Source organism: Paramacrobiotus metropolitanus, unplaced genomic scaffold (assembly GCF_019649055.1).
Source record: "Paramacrobiotus metropolitanus isolate TYO unplaced genomic scaffold, Prichtersi_v1.0 Parri_scaffold0000003, whole genome shotgun sequence".
NCBI classification, from domain to species: domain Eukaryota; kingdom Metazoa; phylum Tardigrada; class Eutardigrada; order Parachela; family Macrobiotidae; genus Paramacrobiotus; species Paramacrobiotus metropolitanus.
In genome coordinates, this window is record NW_026570223.1 from 129624 (window position 1) to 140319 (window position 10696).

At 44.5% G+C, this 10696-nt stretch overlaps 1 protein-coding gene across 2 annotated transcripts; it reads right to left on the reverse strand.

The window, feature by feature from the left end:
• Positions 1-4453: 4453 nt before the first annotated feature.
• LOC129596870 (uncharacterized) lies at positions 4454-7356 on the reverse strand. 2 transcript variants are annotated; one of them, XR_008691492.1, is made up of 5 exons: positions 6403-7356; positions 6208-6319; positions 5073-5789; positions 4829-5007; positions 4454-4721 (listed from the first exon to the last, which is right to left on the reverse strand). XR_008691492.1 is itself a non-coding variant. In XM_055494268.1 (4 exons), exons 1-4 carry the CDS (start codon positions 7271-7273, stop codon positions 4601-4603), a joined length of 1821 nt encoding a protein of 606 aa, XP_055350243.1. In that variant the 5' UTR covers positions 7274-7356; the 3' UTR covers positions 4454-4600. The 2 variants fall into 2 exon arrangements, 1 of the variants encoding a protein (XP_055350243.1); XM_055494268.1 differs by lacking the exon at positions 4829-5007.
• Positions 7357-10696: the final 3340 nt, after the last annotated feature.

A 10696-nucleotide genomic window follows, 5' to 3' on the forward strand; every position in this document is an offset into this window, starting at 1 on the left:
CGCTACTGTTATTACCAGGTTTGTTGATATTTCCGTACACACGATTTGGTTGTGCTGTGCACATCTGGCGTCATGCCGGTTTTTTATCGTGTAATGCGCGTGGACTGGCCAAATCATTGTCCAGTTTTATTCAGGTCACTGACTTGGTTAAGGTTTTATCACTGTCTGTCTGTCTGTTGGGGCTGTTTCCAGGGACAAATTTTATCACTAACTTTTCCAATCTGACCCGTGATGTGACAGACGAGGCAGCCAAATACCATGACATTTTTGGGACATATAGCACAGGGTTTGTCGTGCTCTTGGACGCGCTGTTTATCCTGTCCGTTGTTGGTTACGAAACGGTTTTGTGCACGCTAATCTTATTTCCCGTTATGGAGGGACTGCATCTGTCGGCGCTATGCCGCACCATCCGCTCCCTGTTCTTCAACGCTCCACACGACGCCGCGGCCGTGCAAGGGATTTTGGATATACATATGGCTGATGTACAGCGCCTGTCCACATATAATCAGCATTCGTCGTGGTTGAATTTTTTTACCTTTACGGAGACACTGCTGAGTGCGCTGTCATATCTGCAAGTCGTTCTCGACGACGCTATGGCACAACGTTCCATACCGATGGGATTAATGCGCATGTTTTTTGTAATGGATTGCCTCATGATATCAACACAACTGACGGCACTGGTGTATGTTAATGAAAAGGTGACAAAATGTTGCCGTATACCAGGAGGCCCCTTTTGCGGCTGAACCAGTGTTGCAGAAATGCGTTTTCCTAACTTCGGTATCTTACTCATTCTTTCTTTAGGCAGAGCGCGTTATCGATACTCTGCGCGAAATATTAGCGTTCCAGCAACCACATTCGGATACTGCGACGACGGTGAAGCAACATATACTGCGCGTCGTAGCTGTGGAACCACAAATAACGCTTGCTGGAGTTCGAGTGGATCGCGAACTCGCCACCGCGGTAACCTCAAAAAAATTCTGCACGTTAAACCGTCTTTGCCTCTTAATCGCCCACATCATTGCTGCAAAGCGGATTTCTGATAATGGTCGCTACGGGACTTTTACTGCTCGAAAACTTACTACTTTATTTTAAATAACGCTATAGTGAGTTATTTAAAATCGCCATGCATTAGGCCATTATCGCAGAATCGAGGCCATTATCGAACCATATTTTAACCGCTTACACGGAAATGCTTGACATGACGGTATCGTATCACAACATTAATATGGCTCCTTGCAGATTGCATGCAGTGTCTGTGGATACGCTTTGTTGATAGCGGAATTGAGCGATAAGAGCCGGTAAACCTGGCGCAGATTTGGGAAAATGTAGTGGACAGCAAAGCGCCTCCCCATATGACTCCTGCCGTTATCGCGTTTAGATCCAGCTAAAGTCCAAGAGGGACACACCTCGTTGTCGGCACTTGTCGCAGCTCACAATCGGTCCGCTCACCGTTGGGGAAGTCCACCTAGTCCCACCGTGAAAGGTGACGTCTTGTAAAAGATTCGTTGTGTTGCTACGTAAAAAGAACATAGAGTAGTAATTCCTTACATACGACTGATACGAGGAACACAACACCAGCCTTGGTATGCTACAGAAAAGCGCAAAAAGTAATTAATGTTAACTGTATGTGCAACTTCCAAATAAATCAGACAGATATGTATTCTGGTACACCTCTTGATTCTTGTAATGTTTATCGTTCTTGACAACGGCGTGCAGGTATGCTTATCAAAAATCTAACAAATACGGAATCAGAATATGAGTGCCAAGGGAAAGAATTTTAACAAAGTACAGTATCCAACGGCGAAAAAAACAAAGCCTGAAAAGCATCCATGAGTGTACGGAGGATGTATGCGACAAGAGCGTCTTTTTGCATGTTGTCTCCAGCTTTCCCGCCAATATAATTTTGATATAATTAATATATGTACCAATACAACTCACAATCACTTCATCGGCTCATCCAACAGAACAGCGCAACTTCTTTTCGCAGTCATGGAGAATTCATCAAGCCTGAATTACAGTAGTACGAGTTCAATCAGTGCTATGTGCTAAGACCCTTTTGGCATTTCTAAGTTTTGTTGGTTTGTTTATTTTTTCGAGATTTTGGTTTTAAAGATAAAAATCTGTCTATGAACAAGTTCTACAACTGCCAGATGTCAAAACTGCTCTAGTTCTGAAACACTTTCCTTTTATTTTTTTTCTGTTCAGTGACCACAGTATGATACAGCTAGCTGAACTGGGAAGAGCGAAGAGCGATATGCCGTGCTTGAGGTAAGAGAAGTGCCATCGTACGAGTAACTCACAATGTCGGCTACCGAGCCGCTGAACCAGCGATCAAATTCGCAAAATGTTTTGTACAACAAGCACATTAGCAGCTAAATACTAACATACAGATGAAGAAACTCTAGAACCGGCGAGGCAACTGCACAAACACATGCTGAACGGTCATACAAAACCAACTTTATTAAATTCTGACGGTTAGAGCTGGTACTCGAAAACGGTAAACGTCAGGCGCCGATGAGCGTTCGAGTTTAGTAAAAACACAATGCATTTTCTATCACTGTTCAAAGAATTTACCAAGTTGCATTAACTCTTCTGTTACTCGAATTCTTAATGGCATGGCTGTAACATCGGCTGTAAAACGAAGGATCCTAACGGTACACAATACGTGCTGGTTAGGCCTGATGTTCGCCTGCGGCTACTTTTGCTTTCCCATCAGAACAATCGCTAAAACTCGTGTATTTCGTTACATTGCGACGTTTACGCTGGGTGTGTGTGTTCTTCTGCAGTTTGGCGCCAACCTCTTGCACGTAACTCGCTTAATCCATGCTGGTAGTATTATACAAAAGAGTCTGTCGAGTACGCTGTTGATAATACCTGGTCTGTTGATTTTTCCGCTGACGAGGTTTTCCTACGCTATATATATCTGGCTTCATGCCGGGTTTTTACCGCGTAATGCACAGGCACTATCTGAATCACTGTCCATTCTTCTCCAGGTTACGGACGTAGCTAAAATCTTATCACTGTCCATCTGTCTGCTGGCACTTTTTCCTGGGACAAATTTCATTACCAACTTCTCTAATCTGCCAAGTCTGACGGCGAATCTGGCCGCCAGGTATCATTATATTTTTGGCGCATTTAGTACACCCTTTATAATGTTCATGCTCACGCTGCTTATATTGTCCATTGTGGGATACGAAACCGTTTTATGCACGCTAGTTGTGTTTCCGGTTATGGAAGGACTACAGTTGTCGGCACTATGTCATAACATCCACTCTTCGATTTCTTACACTCCTTACGATTCCGCAACTGTGCAGAAAATGCTGGATAGACATTTAACTATTGTACTGCGTTTGTCGGCATATAACTCGCATATGTCATGGTTGAATTTCTTGACCTTTACGGAGACGCTGTTCAGTGCGTTATCGTACCTTCAAGCCGTTCTCGACGACGCCATACTGGCACAACGTTCCACACCAAAGTCAATGTGGTTGTTTTTTGTAATGGACTGCCTTATGATAACGACACAGGTGTTGGCACTTGTATATGTTAATGAAAAGGTAACCAAAGTTGACCCAGTGAATTTATACAGAAGGATCACTTTTGCGGTGGCAGTAATGCTGCGTTTTTACGATTTTTCTTCGCTCATTATTCTTTAGGCAGAAAACGTTATCGATACTCTGCGCAAAATATTAGCATTCCAGCAGCCATGTTCGGAGATTGTGACAGTGGTAAAGCAACATATATTGCGTGTCGCTGCTGTGGAACCACAAATAACGTTTGCTGGAATTCGAGTGGATCGCGAACATGCCACCGCGGTAAACTTTACGAAATGACGTAGACTGTTTTGTTACTTTAACGTGAACGCTTAGACCACATAACTGCAAGAAGTGCATATTGGATAACGATCTCGGTGGTTTCCAAAACTTATGCGTTCTATATCATTATTATGAGCATGGATTGTAACACCACCTGACACTTCGGAACTGGCCATTTTTGCGCGATAGTTTAACCGTTAACATAAAAAGGCTTGGTGTGACACTAACATCGTCCTTGCAGATTGCATGCAGTGTCTGTGGATACGCTTTGCTAATAGCGGAATTGAGCGATAAAAACCGGTAGTCCTGGCGCAGATTGGCGAAAACGAAAGGACAGCAACACTTCTTCCTGCTGCTGCTCGCAGTTTCTCCATTTACTCTTCACCTACTTGAAAGAAAGATATCAGATTGATGTGGCTCCACCCCGCTCCCCTTTGAGGAGAGTCCACCTACCTAGTCCCACCGAGGAGATGATCTCATGCAAATGAAGTGTTGCATTGCTACGTTAACACTAAAGGCGTAATGCACCAGCCTGGTACAATATGTCACAGAATGACGCACAACGAAATTAATGTTTGTAGTGCAACCTACAAATACAGTGAATGAAGCAAGTGTCTAGTTTCGTCCACCATCCGATTCTTTTATTTTGTATCGTTATTGATAATAAAATGCATTTACGTACGGGCTTCTATGCTAATAGACATGGCATAAGAAATATGAGTTCACCGTATTATAACAGCAACCCAATCTTCACAATCCAATTCGTACCACTGCACCACCATACTTCATAGAAATGCTTTGCTGATTCCCAATAAAACCATTCTGCTAAACTGTTTCACATTTACATCCCGTAAATCCACCTGGTCCCACTGTCTCGGCGTGCCGTCCATGTCGAACCCGCTGAACCTGCAATAACCCATCCACATAACTGACTTATGATACTGCGGTTCGTTGACGTATAAAGTGAAAGGGCTGGCAATAGTGCATCGAAACAATTTTTTTGACGGCATTACCGCTTGCTGCTTCGGCTGGGGTGGACGTTACGGCTGTAATGGTGGTAGGGCTATTGTAATCCGCACTTGCCCTGCTGCTGCGTTCGATAACGCATATCGCCGGAAACGTATCGGCAGCAGGTACGAACACGGCTTACAGAAATACAGCACACCCGGGTTCTACTGCCGGCCCAGTTTGACTGCATTTGTACAACAATGTAATATACATACATACATATTTGTTGGCCGACACAGAAAGACTTACATGCACAGGAAGCTGCGAACAGTCTCCCACTGCTCCGGATAGGCGAGCGTGTCGACCCAGCGAGTATGTACCGCCGCAACCTTGGCGTACACATCATCCGTTATCGGGGGATTATTGTTATCCAATGCCCACATAAAGCGGCTGGCCATGTGCTCCCAGCCTTTATCGCAGCTAAAATGCAGTCGGGGAATGGTGATCTGTAGTCCGTCAATATCCAACATGTAGTCATATGTCTGCGCCACGAAGCGCATTGCCTCCCGTTCGTGTGCCGGCAGAGGCACAAAGCCCATTCCGTTCGATACGAAAACGTCATACATGGGTGGGCCGAAAACTTTAGCCACTGTACAGTTGTACAGCAGGATGCGTTCACAAATGTTTCTCAGTAGACCTATCTGGAATGTTGCACCGTGCTTTCTGCGCAATTTGTCTGGCAAGTAGGGAACACTTGCGCATTGGGTAATGACGCTGTTTTTCAACACAAGTAAAGGTAATTTGATTCCCATGACGGTTAGCAAGTCAGTTAAAAATAAGTCATGATATCCCGGGATGCAGTTCAGTATAACGACGCTTTGGGTTCTTGAGTCGAATGTACGGCTGAGAAGTAATGCGATTTTGTACCAGTTGCACTTGTCGAACAGGGTTTCTATGCAGCTTTCCAGGGATACACTGAAGTGACTAATTTTGCGGGTCAGCAGGATCCGCCACAGTGCACATACTCTGTGCGAACAGTAAATCCGTCAGATAGTAACAAAATATTGTAAAATTGAGACAAACGACAGCATAGCTTTATCATATTTTACCAAAAAACTTATTTTGCCAAAAAAAGTGCTCGTGTGTAAAAACGTCCGGACGACCATGGCTTCCGTCAACTGACCCATCAAAACGTCTGGCAGCCATTAAATTGACGCACAACGCAAGCTATGCCCGCCCAGTTTTCTGCGTTTTCGATCGGTAAACGTGTGTGTCTGTTTCGAGCCGGACACTTAGGCTGTCCAGACGATTTGGTCGGATTTGGTCGGTAACATGTGCAAATAAAATCTTTGCTATTACTAGCATAATAATCAAAAAATTCTATGGAGCTGCACCGGAGAACTCGGCATTTCATGCACACCAGCAATATACAATGCCCGCTTACCGCTGGATCCTCATGCGTGCATGCAGATCTAAGTGAGAAAAGATCTCATTCAATAGTGGATGCGGCAGATAACAAACATGTGCATCCGAGTTCCACGAGTCAAATTCCACATCTACGGGAAATTTAAAGAAGACATTGATTCGCGCTGATGTCCATTATACACGTAAGTACCAAAACTTGACACCTATAGCTCACATTTTTCATGCAGACCACCTTCACTATTTGAGAAAGCGGCCACTGGTAGATCCGCACGGTTTGCTAGATGTGTCTCAAGTAATCGCGACAGTGTTACAGCCGTTGTGGCCGTCGCCGCCGTCTCCGGGTCATTGGCGAAAGCGTTTATGGTAATGAACGTGCAACCATCCTCTTCGATTCGTAAATGAAATCGGCATGGCTCCGAGTGCTTTCCTGGCGCCGAATGGCAATCAAAGGCGTTGCGAAAATATCCGATAATCCGATATTTATTAGAGGTGTCACTCAGAACTTCTTGGGCCCTGACACAGGGAATGAAGTGCTTGCTGTAGGCTAAACCGTCGTTTCGGTACTGCAATGGTGGTTCGTCGACCGGCATCTTCCGGATGACTTGACACTCGTCTACCAGTTCCGTGCGAGTCGATCTGTGCGCAGAGTCGCTGTTTGTTTCAGGAGTTGCCGTTGTGACGAAGAACATCAGCCAGTCTCCGCCCCATACAGAGCCCAACAGAGTTGCGGGTCGAAACCTGAACGGGCCGTCGTCTTCGTCACGCAGTGCGACATACACTGGCATGTTTTTCCACTGATTATCTGCCCAGTGGTGACTATCGATAAGGAATGGCACCGGCCATACGTGTCTCGCATGGATCCAGCCGGCCGCAGCCTTTTTCGAACTAAAACTGATAAACACGAGGTCTCCTTCCAGGTCTTGAATGTTACCCAACCACCATGCTCCGTCATCGCGGTAGACAGCGACGGTGTTCTGATAACTCATTTGGTTGGCATCAGCTAAGAGCCGCTCATACGGAGGCATCGCGCTGGACTCCATACTTGTGTTAGTCATCATATTACTATTAATACTGGACTGGCCCATACGCAACGGGAGAAAAGTAAAAAAATCTGTGCATATATCTTTGATCTGTTTGGAAGTCGAACGGTACTGCAGCTTGGTACTCGTATTTTGTGTATACTGTTGTGAGGAGCGAACAAGAAAGAATACAGCAAAGTACCGACAAACATGTTTTTTTTCAATGCTGCCGAAGGCGCCCATTGCGAGTTTTTATGGTACTGCATCGCTCGAATATGAAGGGACAATCCGCTTGACAAGCTCGCCGCGAGCGCAACTCTCTTGTTTAAATGCATGACTTCAGAATAATCATTTTTTCAATCACATTCTGCACGAGCGCACTGACCAGGGCACATTTTCCGCGTCCAAATTCAGAAAAATTTGATCTTTGGCATAAACATAGTATACCATCGTAGTATATTTAAAAAAATAATTTCAGCTGCTGACACTCAAAGGGCGTGGCCAAAACAAAATTAATAAGTAAGTAATACTGCATGTTATTACAATGCACTACCGTTACACCCGCATAGGCTTTTTATAAAATAACAGCATATCAGGAAAGTTTCACCTCTTGCAGAAACGTAGTATTTTGCCACATGAAAATGAAAATTTTATTGTGCAAACGTTAAGACGACACAGTATAAATACCATTTTGTTGCTGCGTTTCTTTGCAGTAGTGCAACAGTACGTACCAGTACCACATACTGCCACTGTATTTGCATTCTGGATTTTGCTTTTCCTCACTGTGTGCAGTGTGCTCCTGAAACTTGTGATAAATATTAAACTTCATTATTTTTTAACCGTGCTATAGTCGTACACTGTCATTCGGCAAAATATGAGTATTTCCTGATTTATTATTATTACGCTGATACAAACAGCTGCTAGAGTACTACACTAGTGCAGTGCAATAGTATGCACTATGACTTAATAATTTTGTTTTGGCCACGCCCTTTAAGTGTCAGCAGCTGAAATTATGTTTTTAAATATACTACGATGGTATACTATGTTTCTGCCAAAGATCAGATTTTTCTGAATTTGGACCCGGAAAATGTGCCCTGGTGAGCAATATGCACAAATCGCTTCGCAATAACAATCGGTAAAATCGAAAATTATTAGTATGTTCAGTCAAACAATTCAGTTAAAGGTACGACATTCATCGCTTCTCTGCCTTCTCAAGCAAAACAGAAGACTTAAACGACGTGTCTGGCAAACTCAGAGTTTCAGTTAATTGCCGTGCTGGATGGATTACAATAATAAGTAGTCCAATCTTTGGCGTAACGCATAAAGTGCATCAAAATTTGCGAGAGATACTCAGAATATGGCCATGATGTAAAATAACTGAAAAAACATAATTAACTGCAACAAAAATTTAACAAAAAGATATTAACAAAAGCATCTATAAGCTCACGCAAGATGTAAAAAAGGAAGACGTCCATTGGTGCGCTGTGGCTACCCTTGAATACGGTTTTTCGACAAAATACGTGCCAACATTCCAAATCAAATAACAACACGTTATCTCCACACAATGACACGGATCGTTTAAGGAAATGCCTCGGAGATCCCCAGCAAAGCCATTCTTCCCAGCTGTTGCACATTCACATTCCGCAAATCCACCAGATCCCACAGTTTCGGTGTGCCGTCCTCGCCAAACCCATTAAACCTCCAACAATTCAGATATGTAGGTGGGTCAATGCATTTCGTTAAGCTACTGAAGTTCTCATATATACCATGATAATATGCCATGAAAATTTCCCTACTGTAAGTAAGCCAACAACTAGACTTACAGGCATAAGAACGCGCGAATTGTCTCCCATTCAGCCGGATAAGCGAGAGTGCGCATCCAGCGAGACCACACTGCCGTGACTTTAGCGTACACGTCATCGGTGATCGGCGGACAGTTGATGTCCAGCGCCCACATGAAACGGCTGGCCATGTGCTCCCATCCATGGTTGCAGAACAGCGTCACCCGGGGAATATTAACGTGCAGGTCGTCAATGGCCATTTGGTGGTCGTACGATCGCCGTGCGAAACGCATAGTTTTCACTTCATGTAACGGCAGAGATACAAAGCCCATTCCGTTCGATACGAAGACGTCGTGCATTTGTTGACCGAAAATCTTACTTACTGTGCAGTTGTACAACACAATGCGTTCACACCTATACTGCAACATATCCATTTCCCATGTGGCACCGTGCTTTCGCCGCAGTCCGTCCGATGTGCACGGCACACTTGAGCAGCGGTTAATATCAGTTCTTAAGACGATTAAAGGCACTTTGATATTGATGATCCGTAGTATCTCAGCCAAAAACGGTTGATGATCTCTTGGCACTGAGTGTAGTACAACGAGGCTTTTTGTCGTCGAACGAAGGGTGCGGCTGAGCAAAAACGCCATTCGGTGCCAGTTGTAAGTGTCATAGTGCCGTTCACAGTATTCATCTGAACGATGCAGAGCACAGCTTGCCAACGATATGCGGACGTGATCTTTTGCCCAGCAATTCCTGTTCACAAGGCTCTGCCATAGTGCACAGACTCTGTTCAAACAATAGCATCATCAGATTGTAAGATAAAGATAAGAAGAATCAGAACACAGAGAATTTTTATAATGTGTCTAGGAATTTCCTACTTATTAAGGCAAAATGCGCACACTACCTTGTATCTCAGCAACGCAAAGCAGCGCAAAACACCTCATGTCAGCTTACCGTTGAATCCGCATCAGTCCTTGCAGATCCAGATGAGAAAACATCTCAATCATGAGTTCATGCGGCAGATCACAAAGCCTAATATATATGAGTACATCCGGCGACAACAGGTGAACCGCCATATCTAAACAGCAACAACGATTTTAGGAGGCTGCAGTAAACGTTACAGCTCTCATTGAGACTTCTCAACTTCATTTAGACATAAGCACAACTACCGCTTTCTACATTTATACCTTCATAAAAATTGAGGCTTCGCAAAACGGCCGTTTTCGACGCTGTCCGGCTCGCTACATGTTTCTTTAGCATCTCCAGCAATCTGGGCGTCAACGGCGACTCCCCGACAAGACCAATAATGACAAACGTGCATCGGTTTTCGGAGATACGCAAATGAAATCTGCACCACTCCGGCCGCCTTCCCTGCTCCGCATAACGATTAAAAAAGCCGCGGATGTGCTTAATAATCCGAAATGCATCCGAACTGTCTTTGAACACTGCATTTGCTCTGTTAAAGGGAATCACATGCTTCCGGTACACCAAACCAGTTCTTCGGTAGAGCAATGGTGGTTCATCAATCGGCCCCGGCAGAAGCCGCAAGATCTGTCCCTGGTCCACCAGTTCAGTACGGCTTGCACTGTCCAGCTCGTTGTTTCTTGAGGTAGGTTTTGTTGCAATGTAGTAAATCCACCCCGCACCACATTCGCTCGCATAATAGTCCAGTACCATCGCGGGTCGAAACCGGAACGGACCATCG